The sequence below is a fragment of the Zonotrichia albicollis genome, chromosome 17 (assembly GCF_047830755.1).
Source record: "Zonotrichia albicollis isolate bZonAlb1 chromosome 17, bZonAlb1.hap1, whole genome shotgun sequence".
Lineage (NCBI taxonomy): Eukaryota > Metazoa > Chordata > Aves > Passeriformes > Passerellidae > Zonotrichia > Zonotrichia albicollis.
In genome coordinates, this window is record NC_133835.1 from 10,599,536 (window position 1) to 10,618,250 (window position 18,715).

General features: G+C 45.9%; 2 protein-coding genes across 2 annotated transcripts; both read right to left on the reverse strand.

The window, feature by feature from the left end:
* Positions 1-1,042: 1,042 nt before the first annotated feature.
* OGFR (opioid growth factor receptor) lies at positions 1,043-11,615 on the reverse strand. Its single transcript, XM_074553410.1, has 8 exons — positions 11,271-11,615; positions 7,756-7,800; positions 7,013-7,075; positions 6,660-6,744; positions 6,227-6,305; positions 5,709-5,775; positions 5,281-5,429; positions 1,043-4,490 (listed from the first exon to the last, which is right to left on the reverse strand). Exons 1-8 carry the CDS (start codon positions 11,496-11,498, stop codon positions 3,125-3,127), a joined length of 2,082 nt encoding a protein of 693 aa, XP_074409511.1. The 5' UTR covers positions 11,499-11,615; the 3' UTR covers positions 1,043-3,124.
* A 1,058-nt stretch (positions 11,616-12,673) lies between these two features.
* Positions 12,674-17,770, reverse strand: MRGBP (MRG domain binding protein). The gene is made up of 5 exons (XM_005489079.4): positions 17,273-17,770; positions 16,224-16,345; positions 15,596-15,677; positions 15,024-15,101; positions 12,674-14,001 (listed from the first exon to the last, which is right to left on the reverse strand). Exons 1-5 carry the CDS (start codon positions 17,736-17,738, stop codon positions 13,811-13,813), a joined length of 939 nt encoding a protein of 312 aa, XP_005489136.4. The 5' UTR covers positions 17,739-17,770; the 3' UTR covers positions 12,674-13,810.
* Between the last annotated feature and the right edge of the window lie 945 nt (positions 17,771-18,715).

Here is an 18,715-nt window from a genome sequence, read left to right on the forward strand (position 1 = left end):
GTGTTTGTGTGACCAGCTCCCCAGCAGCCAGGATTCCTAGAGCTTTGGCAGAGGGATAAACGGCTCAGATTTACTGAGTTCCCACAAAATTCTGTGGAATAGTTTGGGAAAGAAAGGGAATGTGTGTCTCTGAGCCTTCTTTCTGATGGCTTCAGAGTAACTGGAATCCTTTATTGGACAGCCCAAACCTCAAAGAGGGAGAGCAGCTTTGCACAGCTTGTACCTCCTCCTCCACACTGAGGCCAGCTGGGGCAGGAGGGAAGGCAAAGGAGACCCAAATTCCTCAGCCACACCTTGTCCAGAGCAAGCCAGGGCTGGGGGGCTGCAGCAGGTGAGGCCTGCCCAAGACCAGCATGGGAAGGGCCCTGGGGGTGCTCACCTTCAACACCATCCCACATCTCCAGTAACCCTCCATCCCACACCCACAGGCAGCACAGCTGAGGGGACACAATGGCTTAGAGGAACTTTTTAATTAATTACCACAAAGATACCAATGTTCTTGTGTCCTGAAGGGAATAAAAACCCCTGAACTGAAGCTCCCACAGCCAGGCTGGGCAGGAGCCCCAGGGGATGCTCCAAGCAGAGTCCTGGTTTGCTCTGCAGAGCACCACAGCACCTGTGGGAGAAGAGCTGCAGAAGCAACACAAAACATTCTGAAACAAGCAGAGAGCCCATGCCTGGAAGTGGTCAAAGCCAGGCTGGATAGGGCTTGGAGCAACCTGGTCCAGTGGAAGGTGGAGGTTGGACCAAGATAAACTCTGAGGTCCCTTCCAACCCAAAGCATTGTGCAAGTCTATGATTTCCAAGCACATCATTAAACAAGCAGCATGAGGGGGTGTTTTCCTCTGAAACATTCACTGGACACGTTTTAGAGGTGGAGGAAGACTGGGCATGACCTCCACAGGGAAGAAAGAGCAGCTGTGTGCCATGCTGAGCCCAGCAGAGCACCCTCTTCTTGGGGGGAGCCAAGCAACAGCTCATGGCTCCAGGGGCGTGGGTAAATACAAGGTCAAAAATGAAAAAATATAAAAGGCAACTGATATGCTTTCAAGTCATGCTTTAATAGGGAATTAACATCACAGACTCCGTGATACAGCTCTGAGTGCTGGCAAACACCTTGTGAACTCACCACACACACCTACAGCCAAAAGTGAACCTGGCACGAGAGGGAAGGGCTTGGTTTGAGCACTCACTCCAGGCTGGGGATCAGAGTGAAATCTCATTAAACACAAAACCATAACAAGATATAGGATCTATGCCCCAACTGAGCACATACTCACAATGAAAATTTCATTAAATAAGAAAATTACTATAAATCTGTACAAAAGCCACAATTAACAATTCTTAGGAATCTGTTAGGAAAGAATTTTCACTCAACATCTTCAAGTATTTCCATCTGTAGTTAAGTGTATTCTTATTGGCTATTTACCTCCATCTGTTCTTAAGAAGAAAGTAGTATTTTAAAAATATTAAAGCCTTTTTTCAGTACATGTGTGACCATGAACATCAGATGTTGGGCTTGCAGACTTTTATTCCCACACACACATGTGGCATGCTGGATCAGAACCTACAGGCTGGGAAGGCAAATCACCCCTCAAATTCCTTGAAAGATAAAGCTTCTTAAGAGCTGTAGCAGAGAGGAAAAACATTGACATTGCACAAGCTGCTGCATCTGCTCCCTGGCCATCTCCTACACAAACCAAACAGCACCAAACCTCAAAACCAACCCAAACAACCTGAGCAAACAGCAAGTCCAGACCTTCAGACTGTTGGAAACAATTTCCTCTGCTTCATGAAACAGATTCTCTGTTGTAAATTTTTAGGAGTGAAGGTGCTAAACTGTTTTAATGCTCCTTCAGACCTGGTGGAGGATTGTGCAGTGTGGCAGAACAGCTGACAGGGAGGTCAGGAACAGAGGCAGGCAAAGAGCTGGCAAGGTCTGAAAGTAAATTCTTGAGGGCTGGAAATAAATGAACCAGACAAGCATTGCCTCTCCAATTAGCGTTTCAATTAACTGCCCCACAAAGCCCAGTGGTTTCCAGACATGCTGCACTGGAACATGCCCTGGCTGTCTGACATTAAAGGCAAAGCAACCCTGCCCTAAGTAGGAAACAGGCTGGATCTGACACACCAAACCTCAGCCATGGGCCTGCAGGAAAGAGCCCCCCCAGGCCACTGCAAATTACCAGCTAAGGCTGAAACAAATGCACTGGGAAACATTTGTGCTGCTTTGGCAACTGAGAAATGAGAGCCTCTGAAACAGTCATGGACAAAAACATCTGTGGAAGACTATAAAGTGGTTGGAACATACAGGGAAGGAAGAGCAGCTCTAAACAGTTTTATACAAAACCTGGAGCTTTTTCTCTTAGAAAGCAGCAGGCAATTTGTAGTCTTAACTCTAACAAGAACTACAAAGCAACCTCTGTGGGGATAAAGAGAATTACTCAGCACTTTGCAGCTCAAGAGAACAGAATCCCTACACAAAGGTTCATACTGGTCAGAGACACATTTTGGCTACAGATCTATCCCAGTCTAAAGCCAAACCTACTTTCCTTATAGGAAGAGAAGCAACTACATTGACATCATGTGAAATCCATATACCCATCTCTTTTAGAGAAACAGCAATTCTGCCAGGAAAAAACTCCTGGGAAGGTACAGCCTTTCACAGTAACAAACAGAAGTTACACAGCAGTAGAAAGGCCTGGCAAATAAGAACATGCTGTCTTTACACTAAAAATCGTGTCTTTAATAAATACTTAGGTAATTCAAACAAGGAGACAGATCAGTTTTCCTCTTCTCTTTCAGTAGGGACATAACCAGAATCAAAGCAAAGTGCAAAAATCCCCGTTGCTCCAAGATAGCCCTGAACATCAGATAAAACCCAGCAAGAGGACACAGCCTGTCCATGAAGATGAGTAAATAAAGTTTTCCTCTTTAGGGTAACCAAGAGCTGGATCTCAGCGAGTTTACTACAGATGATTAAAAAAACATGGAAGAGTGAAAGTGAGACAGGGGCCAGCTGGATCATCCCAAAGAAGTTTATTCAGTTCTCCAAGCCACCAAAGCTGGCTCCCAGTACAGGGCAGTGCCATCTCTGCTGGCTCAGGTGCTCGCTGTGCTGCTCTCACTCTGCTGCTCCCTGCTCTCCACCAGGCTCTGCTCCATTCTCAGAGCCTTCACCTTTTTCTGGTGGGACCTTAGCACTGTTTTCTTCAGGACAAGTGGGTGTTATGCTCTGCTCATGACTCTCTGGAGCTTGCTTCTTGTCTGTGTCTTCTGTTTGCCCTTTTTCACCTGCCTTTTCCTGCTGTCCAACCCCATCTAATTCACTTCTACTCCCCAGGAGTTTGCTGTTGCAGTGGTGCTGATCACTCCCTGCTGAGTTTTGATCTCCACTGGACTCGCAGCCATCCTTGACTGGAGCAGTGCAGCCAGTCCTGGGGGGCCCGGAAGCAGCTGGGGCTCTCACAGCCCCACCACCTGCATCACCACCACCCTCCTTCTCACTCGGCACTTCCACAGCTGCATTTTCCTCACTGACACCTCCTTTTCCAGCCTCACCGTTAGCAGCAGATGGATTTGCCTTGGCAGCAGAGGCTGAGGGCCCCATGCTCAGGTTTATGGCCAAGCTCACTTGTTTGCCTCTGGATGTTTTTTTATCGACCTTCCTGCGTTTCACAGCCGCGTCCGCGGCCTCCGGCGCCGCCGGCTCTTTGGTGCTTGAATCATCTTCCTTCAGAGCCTCCTGATCCTCCTCAGCCTGGGAGCCTGGCTCTGAGCAGGGGATCTCTGCATCAATTGCACACTCTCCCAGATTATGGGAAATGTTTTCAATATCAGCTGAGTTTTTCAATGATCCGTCGCCTTTAGCATCTGCCAAACCTGCATTCAGTTTTCTCTTCTTGCTCTCCTTTGTGCAATCATTCTCTGCAGTACCCTGCCCTTCTTCAGCTTCATTTTTTAAATCCTCTTCCTCCAGCTGGCCAAATGAAGCTTCTTTCTCCTCTTCATCATCTCCTGCCTTCAGAACACATTTGCTTATCTTCTCCTTTACATGTTCATCACTCATTTCAGGCCGCAACTCCGCAGCATCTGCAGCTTTCTGTTCCACCTCTGAGCACTGGTTCTGATCCTTGTCCACAGGATCACATTTCTGACACTGAGTGTCCTGTTTGTCCTCAGGCCTTTGGTGCAGCTGAGCCCTGGCAGAGCGGGGTCTGTACTTTTGGAGTTTGTCACGAGGCCCCCACACGAAGCTGCTCTGAGGTTTGAAGTGTTGCCAAGCGTAGTGGATGAGTTCCCTCCTCTTTTCTTTGCTCCTGACAGTGAACAGGAAGTAATCCAAGGCACTTCTCTTGACATTTGGTAATGTCTCCTCCACAAGAGTTTCTGTGAGGAAAAACTTCACCAAGTGCACTTGATAGTGTTCATATCCCATCTCCCCCAGGCACTTCAGGATGCGAGTAATCCTCAAATTGTTGTGGCTGAACCTGGAGAAAACAGAAAAGCAAAGCTATCAAGGGAAAGCCTTACAAGTCACTGTGAACCTCTGGGACATCTGGAAAATGTTTTATCATTTACTGACTGTGAGCCATTAAAAACTGTTTGACAATGCAAATGGGAGCACAGATGGGCTTACTTTTAAGGCACCCACTGCTGCTGTTTGCCTTCAGCAGCTCCTTCCTAACCCTCCCTGGGCTGACAGGATTCATCACCAGCTGCTTGGAAAGGTTTTGGCTTTCTGAATCAGTCACCAGTAAGAGCCACCATGCTGGAGCAGATACACAAGTCCTGCCCCTGACAGAGAGCCTGCAGTGTTGAGAATACAGGCATGAAAGGATGCTGCCAAAACCTCAGGATTTAAGCTAGACACAGCTGGTTTTTCCTTTTTTATTTTAGTACTTGACAGACTTCAAGTTGTTTTTTCTTTTGTGATTATGCTCACTCCTTTCAAGAGGTTAGTATCACCAGGGTTGTTACTTACTCCACAAAACCTACAATAATATAAAAACCATCCCATTTGCAGAGCACTTTTCACACAAGGACTCACAGCATTTTACACACATTAAGGGTGCTTCATAAACAACCAGGGAACCATACGGAAAGACTTCTATTTTGTAGCTTAAGAGACTACAAGTTAAAAATACTTTCACTAGATAACATTTATCAACAAAAGTCTCCATTCCTCCATGGCTGGGAATTTCCTAGGCTTAGACTTTGTTTTCCCCTTCAAAGAAGTGCCTGGCTGCAGTAAATGCTCAACAGCATCAACACAATCACCTGTTCAAGTTTTCAAATCGTTCACGCCAATTCTCTGCTCTCTCAAGTTCTCCAGTGTCTTCATTGACCAGGTTGATTCCATAAAATCCCAGCATGAGCTTGTAAGCACGTAAAAACCTGTCCATGACTTCCTTGGACTTCCTAAAGGCCTGAAAACAGGACACAGCAATTAGAAAAAAAAAAATGCAACTCCTTAATTACCTGCACCAGATTAAGGGCACCTGAATTCTAAACAAGGGTTGATTGTATCACTAGCATTTCACTGCTGACACAAGACAGGCAAATGCCTCACTGTGAGCTCTGTGCACACTAAAAACACAAGGAAACAACAGAAAAAACCACTAGACTTCAAATACAAGGTATTTAGGGGAAATCCTAACACCCTTCAGATCTCAAAGAAGAAAGAGACAAAAGCTTAAAATAAATACCTGGATTTCTTGACAGGTGAGGGGCCTGGCACGCCAGTTCATCCCATGCTCACGTAAAGGGAACAGCCTGAAGAGAAAGGAATCTTCAAGTCAGATGAGCAAAGATGACATCTAACCCAGGGTACCCAACTTGTTACAACCAAAACAGATTCCAAAATTTGTGGTATCACAGGCAGCTCTTGAAGAACTCCCATCCTTAGGGAAAGAGAAGTCATTTTCTAGTAAACTCCTCCCATAAAAGTATTGTCTACACTAATAACAAAAAACTTTGCCTATGTGGATCTCTCTCCTTGCCTTAACTTTGTGCTACAAGACCACAAAGGACTGAAATCTATTGTCACAGCTGCACTAGAAACCTGTGCTTTCAGGAGTTCTAGTGCTCTCCTTCCTCAGGAGTGCATCTCAATTAACTGAAGTAATTTTGGGCCATGTGTGAAGCTGAAATCAGTAACACAGATCCACCTGACACTTACAAAAGGCACAACTAAAGAGGCACTGTGTTCATGCAAACAATTTACCACTGTATGTAGGAATGGTTTTCTTCCAGTGTTTCATACTTGTCCCCCCAAGATGAGAGCAGAGTTTCAATAGGCACACCTGCAAGGAAAAGGAAAAGGTCAGGCAAGAAGTGACACCAAATTAAAATTAAAGTTAGCCAGTCAGTCACTCTACACAGCTCACTATCCTAACCCAGATATTTATACATCAGCATTAGCTCCTCCAACAAGACAACCAGCCAGAAAAATACCTTTGTTTCCTACCACCAGAATACTAAGGAAAATACAGCAGGAATGTTTAAAAATTGAAGTTCTTGATGGGTTTTTATTGGTTTGGGTGGTGGTTTTGGTTGGTTGCTTGGTTTGGTTTGTTATTGTCTCACATGGATGAAACTACTTTCTCATCACCCAGCTGCAGCAGATGGCACAAGCAGCCACCACACAAAGCACTCACCGTGGGGCACAAAAGCAATCTCATTTTTGTAAAAGCTTAAGTTCCACATCTCTTCATCCTCCTCATTCTCTGGTTCTTTCAAATCCTGGAGATAAGAACAAGAAATGAACAAACAGCAACCCTTTAAAAGGCAATACTTCCCTTTGCTTTCCCTCACATTCCCTACACATTTCAAGCTAAATCCTCCAACTGTGCTTTGGAAAGTAGCAGCTTGTTTCTGATGCACCCACATGCACATCATCCCTTCCCCCTCACAAATGAATCCTTGGAAGGTGCTGAGCCTGTAAAGCAAAGGCCAAAAGGAGCTCCCAGATGCAGGAGGAGAGGGGAGCAGCAGCCCCAGGAGCACGCACTGGGTAATGGTTTCTGTATCTCTGCAGGTCTCGCGCCGCCGTCCAGTTGCGCCTCCCGCTGCACTGCGGAGAAGAGACAGAGCAGAGACTCAGAATAAAATCACAAAATCACCTTCTGCAAAATAAAATAACGTTACCTAATGCCCTGACTGAATTCAGCACCTCACACAGGTTCCCCTGCATGTATTCTGCACTCCCAGCACCCCCAAAACCAACCAGACTGGTGCTGTAGCCATGTCTCTGCATTCCTGAAGACAAATTTAAACCAAGTAAAGATAACACCATCTCCTGCCACCAAAATACTTTTTTTTTCCTTCTCATCTTATTAATCAAGGTGTATATCTTTCATCCCACTTGGGTTTGCCAATGGAAAGGATCAGAACAAGCTGGAAATCCCAAATATGAAAATGGGATTGTTTTTCCTTAACTCAAAGGTTTCAAAACAAGATATATCTCTGAGCTGCTATAAACCCTAGTGAAGAGAGGCTAGACCTTAAAATTGTAGAATTTAGGATGCAGAAATATACCTTGAATTCAAGATTCTCATTCCTTGCAGACCTTGCTGAAATAAAAGTTTTCTTCATCTTTGCTTTATGCTCAAGATCAGCCTTGCTGATTTAGACAGTGGATAGCACCAGAGCCACATGGTCACATTAAATATTTATTTTATTGGACTTCTCTTCCAGTCATAACAATCATTATTACCCATCTTTCCATGTAACCAAATTTTATGTCAAGCCTACCTGAAAACTCCTCCAAGACAGCAGTGAGGAATTTGAGCTTTGATCCTGCAAATAGAAAACATTTAGTTGGAACATTTTGAAACCAAACTTCACTAAGAAAATAAAAAAATAGATACAAAATGAGAATACCCACAGCAGTGACTCACAGGATCCTTATTAGTTGCCAAGTGACAGATTTACCTAGTTACAGCTGAATTCACTGTATTTTATGCATAATTCAAATTGCTACAGAGAAAAACCAGTGGTGCCACATGAATAGGCACCAGGTTCTCATCACAGATGTGCTAGATTCATTCCAAGTGTCACATTTAGACAGAAGTCACAAAGAACAGCTTTATTTCCCCCTCTGAACTACTTCATGGAAATAGAATTTGCAAGTATGCCTTAGTTAAAAGTGCATTTTAACTGAAATACATACATATTTATTTATTTATACATTTGATTACCTCAGTGATAAGGGATTTTGTTACATTTCACAAGCAACACAGACAGGTGCAATCTTGCTGAGTGCTGAACCATCTTATCCCAAACCATGACAGGATTTTATTACAGTGTTCTGTGAATTGAGAAGCACCAAAAGGAACAAGACTGCTCATGAACAGAAGGCACCCAAAGCACAGCACAGCCAGGGGGCTCAAGGCCAGCTCACAGAGAAAACAGGGAAGTTGGGAAATGGGTGTAAGATGTGCAGAACCTTGCAAAACAAGCATTAAATGAAATTTAGAAGAAAGAAGCAGCAAAATCTCCCCTGAGTTACTTCATAACCTCATTTGATATTTCTTAACATCACATGCACAAGAGAAAAATAAAATCACTTTCTAACACTGATCACTAGTTCATTAATTATTAGGGTAGGAATTAACCTACATTTTTAAGACATTGCTGTAAGGAAGTCACCCATTCAGTTATCCTGATGACAGTCATGTGGCATTAATGACAATTTTGTTCCCAATTACCAAATAATCCCAGAAATTCTTTACATTTAAGGTTCTAAAGTAACATCCTTGAACACAGCCAGGTGGGACAGGAGAGCAGCAGACTGCTCCCACTCAGAAAGAGAAGGGGTTTGCTGAGGAGTCATTGAAGGCACAGACAGGTGCAATGCCATGTGGAAGAGGCTGCAGAAGGCTTGTCCAGAAGGAAGCCAGACCCAGGGAAAAGACAACCTGGAGCACAGCAATGCAGAGAACAAGATGGGGAAGCAAAGAGAGCAAAACTCAGCTTTGCTCCTCCAAGCAGGTGCTGTTCCTGGGTCTCTACCAAACTTAAGGCCTTTCTTTCCAGGTAAGAAACACAAAGGCTGAAACCTCTCTGTAGAAATCCAGCACCTTTTTGTCTCACAGCAAAACTGAGTGGGTTTCACACTCCAAACCTGCATCACACCAGGCAGAATGTGCATTGCTGTGGGAAAGGCAAAGGGAAGCAGAGAACATAACCAGGAGAGAGTGACAGAAAGAGGATCTGGCTGAAAAACCAGCTGGAAAGCTGCTGGAACCAAAGGGGATGTGGACTGTGAACAAGGCACAGGAACATGAAAGATAAGAGTCCAGAAGAGTGATTGGAACCTTTTGTTGATGCAGATTTAGGAGAAGGCAGGCCCATGGGTTTGTTATTAAAACAGCTGATTGTGAACTCCAGGTGTTACAGCAGTCTCACAGGGAACTTCTTAAAATTAACACAACCCCCAAAGTTTTCAAAGCTCACCCACAGAAGCTGAAGGCACTGAAATGCAAAAGAGCTGCAAAGACACACTCCAGAAACTTCAGGCTGTGAACACTCACAGAGACACAAGTGAAATGCAAAGACAGAAGCAGAACTTTGTTTTGAAAGCCCATAGCGAAAATAAAAATAAAAAACTCTAACCTCAACACCAAAGAAAGACTTTATCTGCTTCAGCCATAAAGAAAACCATCCAAGCTGAGGGGAGAAGAATGAGAATTAGTGTAAAATAAGCAGAAGTAAGGAACAAGTTTGGGAAATTGATCCATGCCTTGGACAGGCTGCAAAGGCATAAATGGCTAGCAGAAGATTTACTGCTTCTTTGTGCACTAGTTCTCAGTGCCCTCACAATTTTTTGGACACTGCCAGAGAGAGGTGATTACACATTCATCACTGAAGGAAGAGCTCCTATTTGAAAATGCAGAATTATATTTCAGGGCTGTCTCAGAGACAACATCCTCCTTTCTAAGGCAAAGCTGGAAAAGTCCACTCACTGGAGTGAAAAAATGGTCCTTGCTTTTACAGTTGTCACCATCCAGAGTTTCCTCTAAGGAAAACAAGGAACCTGAAGAACAAACACATTCAAACAGAACAATGGGAATGTTCTGAAGTTATTAAAGCTTGTGAAGTCCAGCCACATACAAAAGAAAAGTTGATAAGAGTGCACTCCAACGGTGCAAAAAACTTCAAAGGAAATCTCTGCCTCCTCCCTTCAGAATTACAGCTATTCCACCCAAAATACCTTTGGCCTTTCCCAGATCTATGTGCACAGATGATTTACTGTTCCTTCAAAAGTGATTATTTCTATTTTAATGCTCATCAAGGGAAAAAAAAAAAAGAAATTTAATTAGAAACTCTTTTAAAAAAGTATATTCATTAGAAAGCTTTATCTGCCTATTTATATTCTAAAGATAAGGACGAGCCGCAGAAATGAAACTCGAAGTGAAGCAGTGGTTTCCCTTTCCCAGAAAGGGGAGGAGTTAAAGGACTGCAGCGTGTTTTTCCTGGGAAGTACTGAAAAGGATAAAGCTCTAATTACCACAGCAATGCTGGAAAAGAAATTACTGACCCCCAGTGTCAAACTAAAATCCACTGAAACTAACAGAAACCTCAGATAAGACTAACAAATTCATTTTATTTCAAATAAATATTATTTTAAAGCACCAGACACATGTGCTTGTGTTTTGCAGCTTGCTCAAAACTGCACACGTACCTCGAGTTTTTTGGTTTTCAGAGTTGCTCTACACCCGTTCCCTATGAAATACAACACGTCTACGAGAAATAAAGAGTTACAGCTCATTTTTAAAATTGAGCAGATGTTATGTAATGGATTTTTATTGATGGCATGACAGAGCCACCACACAAAGCTGAGGATACCAACCAAAAGCTTAAAAGAACATCAATGCCATAACATCAAACCCAGCAGCCATCAGCAGTGGCGAACAGGCAGGTGCCACACACCACCGGTGCTTATGGGATAAAGCACCCACATCATGGGGAAAACCAAATTAAAATTACATTCCCTAGCTCATGGCAATGTAACCGGTCTTGAGGAGACATGAAGTGACAGCAACCCCGTAAACCCCGCTCCTGCTGGGGGATTTGATTCACCAAGATAAGGACAAATTCCGTGCCGCGGATCCCCCGAGGGCCGCGGAGCCTCGCCTGGCACCGAGCGGGCAGCGAGCAGCGGCTGTGCCCGGGGAAGGGGCAAGGAAAGGCCGGGAAGGGGCTGGCAGAGCTCCCCTCAGGCCGTGCCCCGCAGGCTCCGCTCTGTCCCCTGTCCCCACACGCACCTGGCCGTGCCACCTGCCGCACGCCCGGCCCTGCCCCGCAGGCTCCCCCGCATCCTCCGGCTCCTCCGCCGCCGCTCCCTCCGCCTCTCCTCCGCCGCCATCCTCCTCCTCCTCGCCGTCCTCCTCATCCTCCTCCTCCTCTCCCTCCCAGGTGGAGTCGTACTTCCAGAGGTTCGCCTCGTCCTCCGCCTCGTCCTCCTCCGCCCTGAGCGCGAACCAGGCCGCCATGGGAAGGCAAAGAGAAAGGGAAAGCGAAAGGGACCGGGATGTAGCGGCGGGACCGCCCGCCCGCACAAAGCCCGGGCACGTGTGGGGGGAGGGGGGGAACTGGGGGACGGAAGCGCGGGCACGCCCCGCCCCCTTCTGCGCCGCCGCGCCCCATTGGCCGCCGCCCGCGCGGGCTCTGCGCCCGCCCGCACCGCGCCCAGGGCATCCGGCACCGCCCGCGGGCCCCGGGCGGAGCGGAGGGAGCGGGACTCGGGAGGGGGATCAGAGAACGGCACTGCCGGCCTTGTACAGAACAGGGATCAGAGAACGGACAGGAGCAGGGATCGGGAACGGCACTGCCGGCCCTGTACAGGAACAGGGATCAGAGAACGGCATTGCCGGCCTTGTACAGAACAGGGATCAGAGAACGGACAGGAGCAGGGATCAGGGAACGGCATTGCCGGCCCTGTACAGGAACAGGGATCAGAGAACGGCACTGCCGGCTTTGTGCGAGGACAGGGATCAAAGAACAGCATTCCCAGCATCGCACAGGAACAGGGATCAGAGAACGGCATTGGCAGCCTTGGACAGGAACAGGGATCAAAGAACAGACAGGAACAGGGATCAAAGAACAGACAGGAACAGGGAACAGAATGGCATTGCCGGCCTTGTACAGGAACAGGGAACAGAGAATGGCATTGCCAGCCTCGGACAGAAACAGGGATCAAAGAACGGCATTGCCGGCCTTGTACAGGAACAGGGATCGAAGAACAGCATTCCCAAAGAGCCAGCACTCTGCAAGCGGAGGGGCCAACAAGCAAAGTGTTCACATTTGCTGATACTCAACTTCACATCCAAAGAATTCCTAAAAAGTCGGCATTGCTGCATTGACTGTAAGACCCCAAGTGGATTTTCCGTGCTACGAGGTTGGTGCTGAGTGGTTGCACCAGTACATGCCATTGTCCACATATTTCTACTTCAAGCTGTATAAACATTTCATTGATAGAGCAAAACTTTTCCATTAGAATCCCATGGATGAGAAGGATTTGCCCACAGGGACATGAGACTCGAGTTCCAAAATCTGCACTGTATGGCCAAAATCTATGTAGATTGTGACACAGTAATCAATGCTTTAATGCTAAATTCTTCTAAAATAAGTTGGGCCAGATTTTAATCAAGTCACACAACAACTGCCATTTAGTAAAATAAAAACAAGTCAAATTTATTCTTTGTATAAAAAAAGAGAAGCAAATTAGGCAGACAAGAACTTGGCTATGTACCTAGAATACAACCAAAAACGAGAAGACTCCTAGTGCCTCACCTTGAAGGCAATACTGAGAGATCAAGAAGTAATTCTTCTTTTTATTAACTGATAGTTAATATAGTGAAACAAATTCAGTACCATTTCAGCCTGCTTCATTCACCATTTAACAGGTGTCTTGACTGCGATCCATCTTTTGACAACACAAAAATAGTAACTTCATCAAATCTCAATGTTCTAGCATATAAAAGATAAGCATTACAATGTCAGCAAGATTCTTCAGTTGTAGAACAAAACAAACATTCTGGAAAACCAATTCCATTCACATCTACTAAAACTGCTTTAAAAAAATAAATAATTAAGTACAAACCCCACTGTCATACACTACTGTATTACAAATGGATGAAGCAACACCTCCACATTCAGGCACAGCTCAGCTGATCCCTTATAAAACCATGTGTCATCACCAGATATCTTATTTAGGACACTTATTAAGTATTTGGACTAGAGGCATTATAATTTTCACTTTACTTATGGTTGAAAAATTTTACATCAAAAAGGGTGAAATGAGGTTCCTCCAGCAATGAGAGCAACAGAATGCTTCAAATGCAGTGGTCATCTGCATTTAAAATAATTTTAGTTTTACTGAACCAACAAATTGAGGCATTTGATACAAATGGAAGGGAAATGGCCAAACATTACCCACAGATGGTCTGTAAAGTCACAGACAGCAATGGCAGAAAAAGCTATCCCACATTTACAGAAATCACCTCTGCTTTTGATGGCCCATGTGCCCCATGGGGCACTCTTCCCACGAGCTGTGCTGACACAGAGTGTGTTGCTGGTTTGAAATGCAGTCCTGGCACTGTCACCCACCCTCCCCTCTGGCAGCTTTGTCCCCACACCCCGGGGTGGCAGCTCCTCGCTGCTGCCCAGAACCCCCAGGAGAGACAGAGCCAATGCGCAGATTCCTCAAATACTGGCTCAGGTATCTTCTACTTCCTCCCAAAGTTTGTGTGCTGCTCCTTGTTTTTCCTGCTCCCATGCCAGAGTTTGTCACTGCTCCTCAGCTCTACGTCCTGCGTCGTTTGGCGGCGCTGGGACTCGAGGGGTTGCTGTTGGCATTCAGAACTTTCTCGGTGACTCTGTTGCGCTTCCTCTTATCAGACCCTTCTTTGGAGCCAGGATCTGATGAAGTTTTCTCTTTCTCTTTGCTGCTTGGCTTTTCTGTTGTTTTTCCTAAACTTCCAGAGGGTGCAAAAACTGAAACAGGACCAAAGTAATGATTCCAGATCAGAGTCATACACAAAGGCAAACAAGAGTGATATCAAACTTCTTTATATTCCATAAAACTTCTCAAAACAATCGACTCTCAGCATACTTGTCCATCATTTAAATCTTAAGGAAAAATCTCTGAGAAAGGCACATCTTGCTTTTATTATTTGCTTTAAAGACAGGCATATATTTTGACAGGCTAAAAATCAAACTCATTAAGTGGAATTAAACAGCACTTAATATTAAAATAATTAAAGGAACACTTACAGAAACAGAGGACCAATCTATGGAATTTATAATCAACAGGAGTCATTACATTTGGTACCATAGATAATTTTAAAACTGAACACCCAAAATTTTAATATATTTTAAAATACATTTTAGATCTTTTATTACAGTCTTTAAACACCACTTATTCAGTGATATAAATATGATGAAATTATATAGATAGCAGTTGGCTTGGTCTGTTAAGATAAATAGCAGGATCTCTATTGTTCACATTTGACTTGTTCTACAGCAAAGTGTTAGGAAAACAAGCCTTTTATTTAAAAGCAGCAAGATAATGAGAATAAAATAAAATAAGCACTCTGCCCACCTTCCCATTTCAGCACGCAATTTTACAATCTCTTTCGATTTATAGGTCCTATTTCCCCCATGACTACAAAGTTCCCAACACAGAGCATTCAAGTTCAAAAAATCACTCAGCTTTCTTCCAGAGATCCTCAGATTCCTTCAGACTCCCAGGGGTTTGTCAAGTACATATTAAAGCCAAAAATCTCCAAAGCTATACAACTTTGTACAGATGCATTAGGAGCAAAGAAGAAATCTTTTCAATAAGCAGCTGCTTACTCTGTGCACTCTTAAATTAGTCAAGTTCTTAGCATGAGCACAGGCTAAGTCTGAGTACAAATCACAAAGTACACTGCATTTGGATTTACATTTTAACATTAATGTCTCAATTACAGTTGTGTTTTAATCTCGTATTACACAGTAGAGAGTTACAAAATTACCTTCTTCAGGACCTGCATGCGTTTCCATCTCTTCTTTTAAAACTTCCTCTTTCACTTCTTCTTCCATCATTACTTTTCCTACAGAAAGCATTGTTGCAATGGTTAGATGGTTTTAGACCACATGGACTTTTTCTGGATTAGTAGCCTCTGCATAGTTGCATGTTTGCAAATATTCCATGCAACGTTCAGCATTAATTCAGTGCCAAGAAATTATTATTAACATGAGAAACTGAAATGCTAAACAAGCAAAACATATTGCAATGTCTTATTTGTGCTAAGATTTTACACTGAATTTTTAGTGTACCTAGTAATTCAGAAACATTCCACTGAAGTTTAAAATATCCCCAGAAGTCCTTGGCAGGTGCTTAAATTTTCTAGTTCCTTCTTTGGATAGCACACATCAGCTAAATTTCAAAATCCAGCTCTCAAGAGCTGCTCAATCTGAGATTTCTGTCAAACTCTTGCACATTTCTATTAGATTTGACAATACATGTTTTTTGGGGGGAATTTTGTTAAAGATTCTGAGATAAGATTAAAGCAACCAAGAACAAGAGACTGCAATCACAGCTCACCTTCTCTCACTTCTTGAATCATTTCGTCAGGAAGAGCAAAATTCTTCTCTATATTAGGGAATGGAAGAATCTCAGATTCATGCTTAAAAGAAAAGAAGGATCTCTGTGAGTGACTGGTAAAGACTTTAATTTGAATCTTGACATGCAATCTCAAGTTCTATTTTACATGCAATTAGGAGCTAAATAATTTTTAACAAGACATTTTAGATGTTAAAGAATCAGGAGGCTTCTGATACCAAACTGATTACTGAGGTCAGGATACCTGAGAGCTCAACTCAGGATCATTTGATATCATTTTTAGAACCCAAACATAGCAAATTCTTATGTAAACAATGGTAACATTCTCATTTGACACTTATATATGTATATAAACATGTCCTGGATCAGCATTTAGGCAACTTTAATAAACAAAGTCAGAACACGGTATCTAAAACACCCAAAAACCCTCACAAGCCACTGCAGGTTTTATTGTCTCCTACTTAATCTACTTTTTTATTCAGGGAAAACCCCATCAACTCACTGGAATGACACCTAATTCTAAGTACCATGAAAGGCACGACAGGCCCAGTGATTTTGGCCTGGCAAAACTTCTGAACTCCATGAAACAGCACCAACGCTTTATACTCACAAGAGCCTGCATATCATACATCGTGCTGAGATGGTCCCAGATCACTTTCGATGAGATCTGCCGTCCGATATTCTGGCTGAATTTATCTCGGATACAAATCATGTGGAAATGGCGATTCACACCTGGGGGAAGAATCCAGAGCAATTAACACTGCTAACAGTTTTATTTATGACACTTAGAGATATAAAGAAATTTATTTATTACTTATGAATTTAAAAAGCCATGTTGTTACAAGGAATCCATACATTGCAGGAGAGACAGCTGGCAGCTGGGCAGGCTGATCTTTCACCCTACACTGCAGGTGCTGTTCTCTGGGGAGCTGAGGGTGCCCCTGTGGGTAATTCTAACACACAGCCAGAGCTTTTAGAGGGGCTGTGTGAGAAACATCCCAAGGGATGTACAGGGAGTGCTGTGTCCAGTTCTGGGCTCCTGAGTACAAGAGAGACAAAGAGCTCCAGGTGTGGGTGCACTGAGGGCAACAGAGGAACAACTGGAGCATCCCTCTGACAATGGCAAGTAGAGGGAGCTGGGCCTGTTCAGTCTCCAGATGAGATATCTAAGAGGGGACATGAACAATGCTTACGAATATCTAAAGGGGGATGTCAAGAGCAATAGTACATAAAGCAATGGGCAGAAACTGATGCACAGGAAGCTCCACCTGAATACGAGGAAGAACTTCTTTACTGCGAGCATTGAAACACACTGCCCAGAGAGGCTGTGGAGCTTCCCCCACTGGAAATATTCCAGAACGGTCTGGACACACTCCTGTGCCATGTGCTCTGCAATGCCCCTGCCTAAGCCGGGTCCCTGCAGCGTGACCCGCCCTGTGCTGCAGTGGAAGCGCAGGGCAGCCGCTCACCCGTCGGCTCGGGGGCCTGGCCGGGCCCGGCGCTCCCTCCCCAGGCCCCGCCGCCTCCGCGGGCCTGGCCCGGCTGCAGGGGCCGCTGGTGCCATCCGGGAGACCCCGCCCGGCCCCGCTCCGCTCCCCGGCCCCGCTCCGCTCCCAGCCCCGGCTCCCGCCGCTCCCGGAGGCCGCGGCCCGCACTCACCTACGGGCTTGTGGCCCAGCATGGCGTGGAACAGGCACACCTCCACCTCCGGGCTCCACACCACCGCCGCCTCCTCCGCCGGCGCGCCGGGCTCCGGCCCGGCCGCCGCCGCCGCTGCAGCGGCCGCAACTGCGGCAGCGACCGCCGCGGCCGCCCCGGGCCCGGTAGCGGGCAGCGGCGGCTTCTCCACGGCGGCGGCCGAGCCGCCCTCCGCCTCGCTCATCCCCGCCGCGCCGCGCCCGCAGCGGCTCCTGCCGGCCGGGAGCCGGGCACGGCCGCGCCGGGGCCGGGCCTGGGGCGGGGGAGCCTCGGCGGGGCCGCGCAGGGTCGGGGGGGCTCCGCCGGACGGGGCCGCCCCGCGCTCGCAGCGCCGGAGGCGGGAGCTGAGCACCGGCAGCGGCCCTGAGGGACGGGCGAGGCCGCGGCTCGGCCCCGGAGGAGGCTCGGGGACTGCTGGGAGCAGCATGATGGAGCGCTGGGAGAGCTTCGGGAACAACTGGGGGAAGAAAGGATTACGGGCCTCTGGAAGGGCCTTGCGGGGCTCTGAGGCACTGCGGTCGTGTTTCAGGGTCTCTTGTGTTATAAGTAAAAAAAGCTGCCAATTTTTTTTAAAAAGGTTGCAGAGTGAGCAGATTGGACCAGTTGCTGCCAGGGTGGAGTTCTAACTATTTGTTATAGTAATCACCGGTCGTTTTCGTTAACTACCTGTCTTTGATGGTTAAGAATTGCCCCTTTTGTCTAGTGACACCCTGCTGCTTCCTAGAAGATGACACCCAGATTGTGGAGGAGAAGGGACATTGAGTCAACATACAAATGATATCGGATCCAGCAGGCAGCGGGAGAGACCCCTCTCCAAACCTAGCCAAAACCCCCTAAAACAACGAGCCAGCGCAAAATTAAGAGATCCAAGTGATGTCCGGACGTGAGGAACAAAGCCCAGAGCCTGCAGAGACGCTGAGACCCTTTTTTTGCCCCTCGTTCTAGCCACGGAAGGACCTCAACTGAAGGCAGGACCCTGGGAGTCAAGCCGAAAAAGTGAACGAGGGATTTTCCCGATGGTCTGGTGAGGATGGAATTCCCGGCTCTGCCCGAGTCTAGACCTGTCGGTTTTCCCCACCCAAGCTGATCACTTGTAACAAAGGCTTTCTAATATATGGCAGGGATAGTTCATGCAATTAATGTACGGTATAAAATATTGTGAAATCCAAAAGCATGTCTTTTGACCATCCCGGGCGGAAGCAGCTGTCTGTTTAGATTCAACTAGTTCCCGGACGCAAGTTAAGATAACGATCGACGCCTTAAGGTAAGAATAGAAGCTTCCAGAATGATAATCACGGATTTCTCGAGTTGTCGGGAGCCACCCAAGAGCGATTATCGCCTTGCCGATTGCATCTATCAAGATAATCAGCGCGCCAACCTGATACATGTGAATACACGGCTTCC